This window comes from Candidozyma duobushaemuli, assembly GCF_002926085.2.
Source record: "Candidozyma duobushaemuli strain B09383 chromosome Unknown E_B09383, whole genome shotgun sequence".
In the NCBI taxonomy this organism is placed as follows: Eukaryota; Fungi; Ascomycota; class Pichiomycetes; order Serinales; family Metschnikowiaceae; genus Candidozyma; species Candidozyma duobushaemuli.
In genome coordinates this window covers 113,826-126,994 of record NW_020289900.1, presented here as the reverse complement: position 1 = coordinate 126,994, position 13,169 = coordinate 113,826, and the positions used below count along the sequence as shown (strand labels likewise).

The window sequence follows — 13,169 nt, the reverse complement described above, 5'->3', positions numbered from 1 at the left end:
CAATACCCTGCTTGTTGGAGCCGTCACGGCCATGAGAACGCTCAAGACGAGAACTTCAGTGAAGAAATTTTGCAAGGACTGCTACATGGTCAGAAGAAAAGGAAGATTGTTTGTCTACTGCAAATCTAACGGCAAGCATAAGCAGAGACAGGGATGAGCGTTAGACGTGGCTCTCATTTGTACATAGACAATCCAAGAATGCATGTTTTTATATCGTGATGCTACCTTTGGCCATCCCCGGCTGCCTGGGATGCGAGTTTTACCGCACGTGTAGTGGGTGTAAGTGAAGACCTTTGAGAGCTGTTACCCGTGCTTCGGCTGGGTCTCATTGGTTGTGACCTCTGTTGAATTTGCTGGGGGTTTTGATGAAACTGAGAACCGCCTTGGTCAGCAGGCTCCTGCCGCGATACAGACGGACTTGAGTTAGATGACGTTTGAAGCAAGGCGTCTTGCCAAACTCTGTTCACAAGCATGGCAGCTTTACTTTCTCGGTTTTCTCTATCTGCTGCAAACTCCTCGAACTTATTGGCATTCATCGATTGGGAATGAACTGACGATGAAGCACCTTTGGAGACCGATGTACTTTTTTGCATATTCAATCCCTTCTTGTGAGCGTAGAACTTCTCCATTCGGTTCAAGGACTCTGCCACAGGATTCAAATGACGCCTCACATTGAGGTACTCTCGGTTCAATCTCTCATACTCCGTTCTAGAACGCACAGATCCCTGTTGATGCCCACTTTGAACGAGATGGAATAAGTTCGTGACATTTGACGAGTCGCCGGAGGCTTGTCCTTCTTGTTCTCCCACCTGTGGTCCACTTTGGACACCTGCTGTCTGTGGAGCTGCTACTCTGCCCTGATCCCTCACATTGGTCGTGCTGTTGTTGTAATTGTGAGCAAACATCAATTTGTTAAGCGACATGTTTGACAAATTTTGAAGCTTGGTGGGATCAATGTTCTGAGAAACATCCATGAGAGAGTTCTCACGCTGAAGCCAGAGTCGCTGTTGAGTTCTGGTCTCGATATTATGGTTCGAAGCGCCATTGGAAGAATGACTGCTATTCAAGAAGCTTGAAAAGTCCTTGTTTGATGCATTTTGTGTCTGTGATTGTGTTTGTTGCGACGGTCTTTGCAGTTTGACGTTGCTTAGATACTTGGAGTTGTTTCTCTGCAAATTACTGAAGATGCTCTGGTCTGGTTGATAAGAGCTGACTGATGCCGTCGTAGTGGCCTGGACTGGCTCTGCCGGTTCTTTGTTTCGGAGCTCATTATATGGCCTCGCCTTGAACGAGATACCACTAACACTCTCGTCACGCAAGCGATCGAGCCTCTCATCAGAAGCACCACCAGCCATGTTGTATCCTAGCGGCTCATTGATCTTCCTGGTTAGGCCGGTGGATTGAGAAAGAAGCAAAGATCCACCGTATAAGTTGTTGTTCATGAGTTCGTCAGTTGAGCTGTTTGTTGATATCAAAGCAGGGGGTTCTGACGTGCATTTTGCACGTTCGTCAACCGCTTCAAGCTCTTGCTTGACTCTACCGAGAGCCTTGTTCTGTGGAACAGGTTTTGCGATTGGCGTATCGTCTTTGGATGAATCACTTTCAGACTGTTCTGGCACTTGCGAAATCTTATGATCCTCATTCCAATCTTGAGTTTCCAGTGGGAGGTTCTCGTTTGAGCGGTCCTGCTGCCTTGAGCTCGTTTCCAGCTCTGAATCCTCGCTGAGATCCTCATATTCGTTGCTTTCTGCATCCTCATTCAACCTCACAATGGCCCTTCCTCTCTTTGAGCTGAGCCGGAGACCAATACTTGGCCCGTTCGTAACGGAGTTGTTCAATCCTTTGAGGGAGTTCAGCGATTTACTCGACCTCATGGAGCTGTTCAGAAACGTCTTGTGTAATGCATGTCTATCCTTACTCGACCCGTTCAGGGTAGTCTTACGCAAGGGAGCAAACCCTTTGAGTGAGTTTGCCAGAGTAGATCTGTTGAGCGTGCCTGCGCCCTTTACAGAGCTGTTCAGCATCGTCTTATGCAATGGAAGAAACCCAGGAACCTTGGTGAACGATCTGTTGTTTCTCTTGATACCAGGTTGCCGCAGCGTTCTTATAATGTCTGAAGATTTGGACCTGTTCAAATTTGGTTTTGGTCCTGATGTGCTGAGTCTAGTAGGCATCTTCGTATGCGACTGGGACCTCATGTGAGTTCTTCTTAAATGTGGCTTTTTATCTTGGGTTGGTGTTCGTGACATGGGCCTGGCAGGCTTTATATGCTCTTGAGTAGATGTCTCAGATTGAATAGACCCCGTCGCTTCCGAGCTCTTTTCTGATATTGTATCTGATGGTCTGGATTCATCATGAGGCTCTCCGGGTGACATGCTGATCCGGGCTCCTTGTTTGGTTACTGTTCAAACGTTGTGATGCGTGGTTTTGTTTTTATCCTATTATTCGTGAGCTGAATCTCTCACAATATATGGCTCCGGGTCTTGTTCTATATGTTTAATATCACCAGGTTTGCACTCACTACTAATGCGGAGCGGCAGGCTGGTTACTTAGTGGTGCACGGATGTGTCCCCAGGCTCGGACTCTCCTGTCATTGTGTCCGGTGCCTAATACTCCAGGTCTGGCACCTTGAAACGGAGATTGTATCCCTTGTTGTAGACATTGTTCAAAGTCCTCTCAAAGGCGTCCTTGGATTTGAGATCCAAGTATTTTTGGTATAACAAAAGTGCTGTCTTGGCGTCCTCAATTGAGTCGTGATTACTTGTCTGCACTGATTGGTGAAGTACAGCGTATGCTAAGAACTTAAGACTCAATTTTCTCTTGAAGTCCGCCAAATAGAAGAGCTCAATCGTATCACGGATTTGAGATTTGGGCACCTGAAGGTTGATGCATCTGAAATCACTCTTGAGGCCATGACCCACAAAAGTACAGCCCAAATTCAATAGAAGCCAGAGTCTTCTATAAGCAGTCTGTAGAGTCACGAGAGTCTTTGTAGATCTGTTTGGATCAAGATCACCTTCCTCGATACCTGAGAATTCAGTGAGATTATCGAAGATTGGTTTTGTGTGGACAATGTAATCATCAATAAAAGGAACACCGTTACCATTCTTGTCTCCCCGAAGTGCTGAAATACGTGCCAATGAGAGCACCTTTGGACGAACAATGCGCTTCTTAGAGGGACATCTGACCTCTGCCACCTCAGGTTTAAGAGAGACAAACTCGGCATCGAGAGCAACGAGGGTACCGACCTCTGGTGCTTCCTCTCTCGTCAAGAGCTCATACTCTTTCTTGAAGCCCTCTCTTATGCCGCATGCAAAATGGTCTCTGTATAAGATCGAGTCATCAAGGCGCTTTATGGAACGGAAGAACTCAATCTCATAGTAGGAGAAATTTTGGTTGTGGGGGTTTTCAACATTATGGTAGACCAACACGACGGGCTTCTTCCAGCTGTAGGAAAGATTGAATACTTCATCTTCTGGCACAGTCATTACCAAAAAGTCATTGAACAAAAACCATTGATCTTTGCCTGAGGCGGGTGACTTGATCTTAATATACGATATCATGTTGTGCTTTCCAGGGGTCGTATTAGCGTCATGATTGATTTGACACGAGTATCCAAGAAGCTCATACTTATCTGTCTCTTGGTTCAAATGGGTAACGACGGGCTTGAAATTAACCTTGTTGTTGTTCAAAGTGGTGTAGAACTCTGGCACGAGCCACTTTTTGTAATGCCTTAGGAGCTCATACTCTTGAGCGCTGAAAGGAATGTTGATCAGCAAGAGTGGGCCCAATTTCGTTAAAGTCTGCTTCACATCCAAGGGGAATGGGTTCAGGTTGGAAGGAGGTAACACCTTGCTCTGGTTCAATGAGTACTCTAGATAATTGAGCAAAGTGTAATTCCTTTTGGTCAATGAAGCCTGTGGTGGGGTGTATGTGCCACCACCTAGCCTGTTGACGATATTAATAGGCGGCGTCATCAAGTCAAGTGTCGCTTGACTCCCTGTTTGTCTCTCTATATGTTCACCCTTGTTTGTGAAGATGTTGAGTTCATAATGCATTGATGTCATGTCTTGAAGATAAAGATTGAACTGCTTGGCATAGTCATTGACAACAGACTCCACGAGGAACTTGTTGAAAGTGATCATCAATTTTTGCAATTCTCGAGCATTAAGAGATTTGCCATCATCCTTGATTATAAGCCCATGAGCTTTTGCAATAGGGCTCTCGTTAAGAATCAGGGAAAAGTTATTTATGCTGACGTTTCTTCCCTCTGCTTTATGCATCATGTCGAACAAATACCCAAGTTCATTGAGTACAGAAGAGCCTTGAGGATTCTCCTGGTTAATGAGGACCTCTGTGGAGTTCGGAAGCCATTCTTCGAGAAGAGCGCCAGTGACAACGCTGTAAAAGATTGGCAGGAACCTGTATATCTGGATTAAAGAGTTGGCGTAGGAGTTATCCAAATGATTTTCAAGACCACAAAAGAGTCCACCTGTTTGATTGTAGTAGTCGAAATCAAAATCATCAACACCGAATCTCGAGTACTGGATTTCAAGTCTGCTGTAACATGAGGGGACTTGATTTGCATAAGGTGATTTATACTGGAAAATGGTCTTGTCATGATTTTGGTCTTCGAACGCTGACGCTTGAAGATGCTTTTGGTTATCGCTCGGCGTCTGAGGTTCTTGGAATGAGGCTATTGAGCTCGTGCTAGGAGAGCCGATGTCTGCATCTCTCGGTAGAGGGGACGCGGTGGCGCTTCTTTCACTGATAAACTTGGGTACAAGAGCTTGCTTCAAATTGATGCTTCTGTCCTTCTCCGGTGCCTTAGTGTGATCTTCTTCGTCATCCCTCACAACATTGCGGGGACCATATTTGGATGTGTCATATGGAAGGATCTTACCAGGATTTCGTTCACTCAAGTCAAGAAGCTCTTGGTCAATCTTGATTGGGGTTTTCAGAAGCTCCTTGGTGAAGATCATCTCAGCCGGGAAGTACGATGTGAGGAACTCCTTGTAATATGGCATTCCAACAGAATTGAGCGGGTAGGGTTCGTCCAATCCCACGGAATTAGCACTTGGCTGTGAGGTGACTTCTGGAAGGTCTAATGAAGTAGGATAGTTGACGAAGTTTCCGCTATTTCCAGAATTGATTCCCCAGAGGCTCATAGTGTTATGGCCATCACTGAAAGCGAGAAATTCACCGTTGTCACTCACATCCAAGTTGATCATATAGGAGGACGTTGTGGCAGCCACGCTGCTGGCGTTGTTGGGCATGGACAAGTCTGCCTGATACAAATGCACTTGCAGTTGGTCGTACATGTCGACAAACTGGATCTGACCAGTCGTGGATGCAATTACCACAATGTTGGGCAACTTTGGGTAAAACTTGGCAAAGCTAGCGCCAGCGGGGAAAGGAATTGGCGAGACAGCACGCATCATTCTCAAGTCGTAGATGTTAACCAACGGGTCGACCACATATGAAGCGGATGAAGAACCGTACCTTTTAGGGCGGGCCGAGTAGCCACATGTCGCAATATAGTTTCCTTTCACATCAAGGTCGGAGAGGAGCCCGCTATGGCCCGACAAACTCTTCACTACTTCGTTGGAGGAAGTATCAAAGAGGTCCACTGATCCTGACGTGTTTCCCAAGGCAAGCAACTTAGACAGGTGATTGACAAACAGAAGCTCCTTGTCATGATTGTACTGCTGAACAATGGAAGGCTTGTTGACGTCGACTTTCATCAAGGACCTCTTTCCACCCACGATAATATCGGTTGACGTAGCATAAGCCAGCGTCATACAGGACAAGTCACCGAAGCTCTTCTTCTCATCCCCACTGAACAGCAGCAGCGTCAAGCAAGCATTATTGAGACCTCGAGGGGTGTTGAATGTAACTGACGACTTGGAAAGAGCAAAAATGCCCTTCTGGTTATTGAGCTGCTGTAAAACGGGGTCTCCACGAGGTGAGGCCCGAAATTTCGTATACTTATAAAGCGATAATGGACTTTGCAAGCCGTAGCCGCTATGTTCCTGCTGTACTGGGGTATATGAACATGTGTAACCTGCTGAGTCTGCGCACCAGACAAGATTTGAAGTATGGTCAAATAGGAGGGACGTTATTTGCGGAGGTTCGTTCCGCTGATTTGGTCGTGCCGTAGCAGACACCCTGGTAACCTGGCTATTAGCATTGAATTAGTCTAATGTGTCTGTGTATACATACCTCTGCCCATCCGTCCATTGTGGTGTTGGTGCTCGGTCTGTGTAGATAGTGTTGATGTCGCGCTCTATGGACCAAATAGTCCGAATAGCAAAGTTTGCTTTGAGTGAAGGTATCCAAGAAAACAAGTTTCGAATTTGAAGAATAGATATGAAAGGGGGCCAGTTGGGGCTGAATATGCTTGGTTATCATTGTCACGTGATATGTCACGTGAGTTGGTACGCCCCGTAACCACAATATCCTCGGTGAGTCACCGTGCCTGTTGAGCGAAATGACGGAGATCTTGCCACTCACCTCAAAGTGGCGGAATACCTAATCTAACTTGATTAAATGAGTCACTGCATACCATTACATATGACAAGCGAGCGTTTCTGTGCCAGCATGTGCCACCCCTCAGACATTACGCACGGTCGCATTTGCACCTCTGTTTACCATATATAAAGGACGGGTGCCCCCGGGTTATTTGGAACCTCGTACTTTTCTTCTCCAGTACATCCAACTTTCCTTTCCACTGCGAGAAACCTCCTTCTTTTAACCCCAAAACTTCCCCGATGTTTAAGTCCGTCTTGCCCTTTGGCTGGTTCTCCAAGTCCACAACCAGAGCTCCCTTGTCCCCTGGTGAGGTTAACACCTCCTTCACCATGCCCGACAGAGACTCGTCTCAGGTGTACCATGTGTCGATGAACGATGACGCCGAGGACTTTGTTGATATCGCCTACCGGAAGTTGTCTTATGCCGAGGCGGCTTCAATCGCCAGGCACAGACAGCAGACGTCCAAGGTGCCACAATCACGGGCAGCTTCACGAGTGAGCCACAACCAGTATTCGGTATTGGCGGTGGCTGACGACGAAGACGACTTGTCTGAGTCTGTGTACTCGGAGAAATTCAAAATCAACAACTACTTCAGCAAGAACAAGGTGTTTAAGGAGGCCGATAAGGTGAAGGCTGCACGCAGCAAACAGAAAAAGAGCAAGTCCTTCCGCTCTGAATAAACTTACGTGCCTGAAACCACCTCGTAATACATAAAAGGCGCTGGCGTTGCTTATTTATTATCTGTCGCTAGATATTTACTTCCTCGACACTGTGTGTCCCGGCTTCCAATACATGCCATTCCTTATCGTGTACAGTGCTTATCAGGCACCGCGCTCTTGTAAACATACTGATAACACCCGATCCGGGTATGTAACACGACGATAAGACGGATCTTCTGATCTTCTCGGTATGTCTTTGAATTGCTTCAAATTAAAAGATCCGTTTATCTCCTTAGCTGGTCACTACCCCAGATTATGCTTCATGTGTTTTGACCGGTAATGTGCAGTACATGTGACTTAGCCCAAGGCTGACCTCGTGGTGTCACAGCTGCACGTTGCTTGTTTTGCTATAGCAATGCACGTGTGGTTGGAACTTCTTCCAAGTTTCCCGGAAATTATAATGCTTAAAACGGATGATTGTAAATAGGCAATTAACAAAAAAATTGTTACTCCGATACGGGGAGTCGAACCCCGGTCTGCTCGGTGAAAGCGAACCGTGATAGCCGTTACACTATATCGGACTTAGATAACTCTGAGATATGCAGGCAAAATGAGAATGATTAAAGTGATCTTCTCATAGCTCTCATTCTTTGAGATTTGACTCAAAAACGAAAGCAAGCATCATAATGGAGTCCCATTGTACCAAAAAAGCATTCAGATGCGTTTTAGCCTAATTGGAGCCGTTTGGAAGGTATCATATTGAGGAGTATCATTAATGTATTCGCATCGAGTATAGGTTGAGGTTCTTGACTCCCCCAGAAGAATAAGGGACGCGTGGTAAATTGATTTGATCCCCTTACACAATTTTTAATCTACTAACGGACCATTTGGAGGATTTTTCGGAATCAACGGAGCAGATTACCGGCTACTATCGAAGCTTTGGTTCCCCGGCAATTTCACATACCAACCCGAATTTGACCGCAATCAATGGATGTATGATATCTGCCATTGGATTCTCAATATGTTGATTTACGAGAATTAAACATGATCAAACTCATCTTATGCGGCTAGTTTCATCTAAACCCACAATTTATTTTTTGGTGGATCGCAGGTGTAAACCCACCTCGGCGAATCAAAAAGGACAATCTATCAGACTTACCTAGCACAGCCCGCCATTAAAAATAATAATTTTCATCTCTGACAGTGAGATGTACTCATGTGCTGCCGACATCGCAATATGACTTCCATTTTCGGCCTTCAATGGACCCTCTGCGACGTTGAGATATAATATTTTATCTCAGCGTTTTGGAAATCTCTTTGAACGCCTAATCGGGTCTTCATAAGCTCTTATGTTTGTGAAATGATTATCTGTTTCCGAAGAAGTAGTCAATGGCTGTTCTGAAACAGATCGAGTGCCCTCGAAAACTATAAGTATCGGTGGATCAGACCTCCTAGGGTTCTTTTTTTTTTTTATCATCAACAGTCAAAGCTTCAATCTTCTATTCAAAGATTCAAAAACATTAAAAAATGAAGTTCTCCACTACTGCTATCATCGCCGCCGCTGCTTCCTTGGTTTCTGCTGCTCCAGCTCCCTCGCCAACCGTCTCTGCTGTTCCATCCGCTGTTGAGAGCTCCTTCGGTGTCCCAACTGAGGCAATCATTGGTCAGTTCTCCTTCGACTCCGATGAGTACCCATTGTCGGTTACCTACGGTGACCGCCGCTATGTGATCTTGCTCAACTCCACTATCATGGAGCAAGCCTATGCCTCACTTCCTGGCGACAAGCAGAAGAGAGAGGCTGAAGCCGCCTGGGGCTGGTTGAGATTCATGCCAGGTGAGCCATTTGTGAAGAGAGATGCCGAAGCTGATGCTGAAGCCGAGTGGGGCTGGTTGAGATTCATGCCAGGTGAGCCATTCGTCAAGAGAGATGCCGAAGCTGATGCTGAAGCCGAGTGGGGCTGGTTGAGATTCATGCCAGGTGAGCCATTCGTCAAGAGAGATGCCGAAGCTGATGCTGAAGCCGAGTGGGGCTGGTTGAGATTCATGCCAGGTGAGCCTTTCGTCAAGAGAGAGGTCGAGGCTGACCTCGAGGGTTAAACTAGCTGACCTTGAGGGTTATAGTCCATTAACCTCAGTCCCCTTGACATTCCATGAAACTTACTATTATTTCTGTTGTTTTCCAAATAAAATCTGATTTCCAATCAAGCCGTAGTCAAATCAAAGAAGCTACCTCGTTGTTCGCTTTACTTTGATTGTGAGGAAATACCTCCAAATATGTCAAACTTTTCGCAGCCATGGTTGTAGGATCTACATATTGGCGCATAGAATCTGAACAAAACTCTTCAATCAATGAATCACCACCTTTTTACTTATTTTCGATTATTTCTCATATCATTTTGAGATTTATCGAATAGCTTTCCACCAAAGTGAGATTTCTCTCTCTGGGCAATCAATCGATCCTCATGGTACTACTCTTCGCTGCCTGTATACTTTTTCGAGATGCGAAGTCCACTAAGTAACCATCACTTCTTCTAGCATGGATAAGAAAGACCTTTTTGTCGCAGAGGACGAGGATGTTTCAGAGTCTCCCGCTTTAGAAGAATACCAAGACACTAACGAGGGGGTTATGGAAGAGGAGGAAGACGATCCAATCATACTGACCATGCCTGTGGTCCATGGATCTCTACCTCACAGATCATCCCAGTCACTTCATGTCCTTCAATACACCAGCAGGCCAAAAAGCCGTCCATTCGACGAAGAGCGTCTCAGGTCTTCGATCAAACCGGGAAGTAAGGTGGTGGAGATGAAGGTCCCAATGGATACTAGCAGATTCTATGATGAAGCTCGTGCCGAGGAACTAGGTACAAAGGTGGTCACATCCAATTTAAAAGGAGTTCTTACCGAAACCGACGGTGGTCTTTATGTTGGCCAGATAGTCGAGAAGGACGGCAACTTACAAATGGTGCTTCTCCCAGTGGATAGTACCGCTCAGCTCAAACCTCTGTTCAAACACATTGATGATCTAGAAGCGGCTCGTACATCTCATACCAAGCTGGAGGTCAGCACTCTGGATCCCACGAAACAAAATGCTGTGCATGTCTTGCAAACCGCTGCCAAGGCAAGTAACCAGTTACTGTCAGAGGGTACTCACGGCGGTTTGGGCTCATGCCTAAAGCACATCAAGAAATTCGATGAGGAAACTTGGCTGACATTGGGCTGGAAGGCAACAAGTGACCCAGCTACACAGGATATTTTGGGCAGTCTTCAGTCGCCTTCGCAGGATGCCGTCGATGCCACAACCACGTTTGACGACTTCGCATAATGTAAATTAGAATCATTGAGTTGGTCGGAAAGCCTTCTCTTTGGGTACATATACAAATCATAAAAAATATGCATAAACGGTTTTTTGTTATTGTTTGTCTCTTGTCTCAGTTCCCGTTTGTAAGTATTCTGGTGCATTTCGCACCCAATTCAATAAAGCTGATAATCCGACAAAGCTGCAAAATTCGAAAATAGGATAAGAAATAAAATATTGTCCATCAAAGGGTTTCAATTAAATAGATCAATTACCAAAATACCGCTTTATTGGCGATATCAGATTTTGTACGTCGTAGCTCTTCACAGTGGGAGCTCATCGGTAGTGATAATCCTGCAGTCCCCCATCTCGAAAGATAATCTACTCCGAAGACTCCACCAAACATAATGAGTGACGATGAGTTGATATTGAACTTTGCTACAGCAGAGCCAACTGAGACCGAGTCAAAGCAACAAACTACTAAGTTCAAGGGAGGTCGCTGGACAGACCGCCGAAATGCTAGATTGAAGCTGCAAGGCCGTGAGTGGAAAAAAGGATCTGGCGTTAACAGTATAGACGTTACGAACAACAAGTTCAATGAGCTTCAAAAGAAGTATGAGGATGAAAACCCAGACAAATCCAGCAAAGAAAGGTCACAACCAAAGCATGACGTGAAGAGAAGAGAACCCAGGAAACCAAAAGATGATGATGCCCAAGCCAAGAGACAGAATGGTGAACCTCTAGGAGGACTGGCGAAAAGAATAAAGTTCAATGAAAGCTCAGGTGAGTTCGGTGGAAAGAATAACTCGTATGTCTCGTCCTTGTTCACATCCAACAAGAACAGTGAGACCCTTCAAGAAAGTGGATCTAGCGAAACCACTCACCTTCCATCTAATGCCCCATTAAGCGATGCATCCACCTTTGCTGGTCTCGGACTCAATGAGAAGTTGAGTGAACATCTTAAAAGTTCCATGCGCTTCATTTCTCCGACTAAAGTTCAAAGAGCTGTGGCTCCCCAGATGCTCACGTCTAATGATGACCTCTTCGTGAAGGCTCAAACAGGTTCCGGTAAAACTTTGGCTTTTGTGCTCCCCATGTTGCATCGTTTGATGTCAGAAGAAACCCAAATCAACAGACAAAGCGGACTTTTTGGCATAATATTGACCCCAACGAGAGAGTTGGCGTCTCAAATCTACTCGGTTCTTGAAGCAGTGCTCAGATGTCATCATCACATTGTGCCTGGTATTGTGGTTGGTGGTGAGAAGAAAAAGTCAGAGAAAGCCAGAATTAGAAAAGGTGTGAATATTCTTGTGGCTACTCCAGGACGTTTGGCTGACCACTTGGAAAATACTGAGTCCCTCGACGTTTCTCAGACCAGATGGCTTATATTGGACGAGGGAGATAGACTTGTGGAGCTTGGGTTCCAAGAGACAATCACAAAGATTACAGAACATTTACAACGCCATTCAAAAGTGGCTGCCTCGCTGCGCCAATGGCCTCTTCTTCCAAACAATATCGTAAATGTTCTTTGCTCGGCAACGATGCCCGAGGATGTGAAGAAGTTGGGAAGTACAGTTTTAAACAACCCCAAGTGGATCTCTATTGACAAGAACGACACTACATTCCATGGAGATGCAACTGCACCAGATCAGCTTGTTCAAAAGGTGATGGTTGTTCCACCAAAGTTGAGATTGGTGACTCTTGCGGCTAAATTGAAGAGAATCAGTAAGAACTACAGAACCCTGACTACTCGTTCCATGGTATTCTTTTCATGCTCGGACTCTGTGAATTTCCATTTTGAAGTTTTTTCTAGAGGAGGTAGAAGTGGCCAGAAGGAGCAAAGCGAAGATGACGAGCCAACCGAGCTGTGCTTCCTGAATGCTCCTCAGATCGATAACAACACTATTATATTCCGTTTGCACGGATCCCTCTCGCAGCAATTGCGTACCTCGACTCTCCAGAAATTCATGAGTGATTCTGGAGATAACGAAGGTAAGCATCTTATTCTTTTCTGCACAGACGTTGCTTCCAGAGGATTGGACTTGCCAAACATCGCTAGTGTTGTCGAGTACGATCCACCATTCTCCATTGACGATCATTTGCACAGAATTGGTCGTTCTGCCAGAGCAGGTAATAAAGGTGAGGCTACCCTCTTTTTGCTTCCTGGTGAGGAGGAGGGTTATGTTGACGGAAAGCTTCGTGTGGTGCACCCTAAGGAGGGTAGCTTGAGGATTGTCAGCTACGAAACTTTGCTTAAAGACAGCTTTGGTGAGAAGAATACCGAAGCTGCTCCTCAAAAAGGGAAGAAAGTCGATCCAAAAGCTAAAGAGGGCAAATGGGACATCCATGCTACTACCTGGCATCTTGAAGTCGAAAGATGGCTTTTGGAAGACTCCAAAGCACTCGAGAGAGCGCTGCATGCATTTACTTCACACATTAGAGCCTACGCCACTCATTTGTCTTCGGAAAGAAACTTTTTCAATGTCAAGCTCCTTCATCTTGGACATTTGGCCAAAACGTTTGGTTTGAGAGAGACACCCAAGAAGCTAGGAAAAACCAGTGGAAACTTCGGTGCTGAATCGAGCAAGAAGAAGGAGGACCCAAGGAAGAAGATGTTGAGAATGGCAAAGATGGCCGAAAAAGCTCAGACTGCTGAGTTCAATTACTAGTTTATAGACATTACG

General features: G+C 45.6%; 6 protein-coding genes and 1 non-coding gene across 7 annotated transcripts; 4 read left to right on the top strand and 3 right to left on the bottom strand. All coding sequences in view use genetic code 12, as the record gives it.

Annotated features, from left to right (window-relative positions):
* Positions 1-221: 221 nt before the first annotated feature.
* On the bottom strand, positions 222-2,198 carry TCO89 (Tco89p; the record flags this gene model as incomplete). The annotated part of the gene is made up of 1 exon (XM_025482760.1): positions 222-2,198. One exon carries the CDS (start codon positions 2,196-2,198, stop codon positions 222-224), a length of 1,977 nt encoding a protein of 658 aa, XP_025337703.1.
* A 408-nt stretch (positions 2,199-2,606) lies between these two features.
* Positions 2,607-6,240, bottom strand: CXQ87_004315 (poly(A)-specific ribonuclease; the record flags this gene model as incomplete). The annotated part of the gene is made up of 2 exons (XM_025482759.1): positions 2,607-6,035; positions 6,223-6,240. 2 exons carry the CDS (start codon positions 6,238-6,240, stop codon positions 2,607-2,609), a joined length of 3,447 nt encoding a protein of 1,148 aa, XP_025337702.1.
* Positions 6,241-6,770: 530 nt separating this feature from the next.
* Positions 6,771-7,211, top strand: CXQ87_004314 (uncharacterized protein; the record flags this gene model as incomplete). The annotated part of the gene is made up of 1 exon (XM_025482758.1): positions 6,771-7,211. The coding sequence occupies one exon, from the start codon at positions 6,771-6,773 to the stop codon at positions 7,209-7,211; it is 441 nt and encodes a 146-aa protein (XP_025337701.1).
* A 488-nt stretch (positions 7,212-7,699) lies between these two features.
* Positions 7,700-7,771, bottom strand: CXQ87_004313. Its single transcript has one exon. It is a non-coding gene; the product is annotated as a tRNA-Glu (tRNA).
* A 946-nt stretch (positions 7,772-8,717) lies between these two features.
* On the top strand, positions 8,718-9,287 carry MFALPHA (mating pheromone alpha; the record flags this gene model as incomplete). The annotated part of the gene is made up of 1 exon (XM_025482757.1): positions 8,718-9,287. One exon carries the CDS (start codon positions 8,718-8,720, stop codon positions 9,285-9,287), a length of 570 nt encoding a protein of 189 aa, XP_025337700.1.
* A 439-nt stretch (positions 9,288-9,726) lies between these two features.
* On the top strand, positions 9,727-10,512 carry CXQ87_004311 (DNA-directed RNA polymerase III subunit; the record flags this gene model as incomplete). Its single annotated transcript, XM_025482756.1, has 1 exon — positions 9,727-10,512. The coding sequence occupies one exon, from the start codon at positions 9,727-9,729 to the stop codon at positions 10,510-10,512; it is 786 nt and encodes a 261-aa protein (XP_025337699.1).
* Positions 10,513-10,892: 380 nt separating this feature from the next.
* Positions 10,893-13,154, top strand: DBP7 (putative ATP-dependent RNA helicase; the record flags this gene model as incomplete). The annotated part of the gene is made up of 1 exon (XM_025482755.1): positions 10,893-13,154. One exon carries the CDS (start codon positions 10,893-10,895, stop codon positions 13,152-13,154), a length of 2,262 nt encoding a protein of 753 aa, XP_025337698.1.
* Between the last annotated feature and the right edge of the window lie 15 nt (positions 13,155-13,169).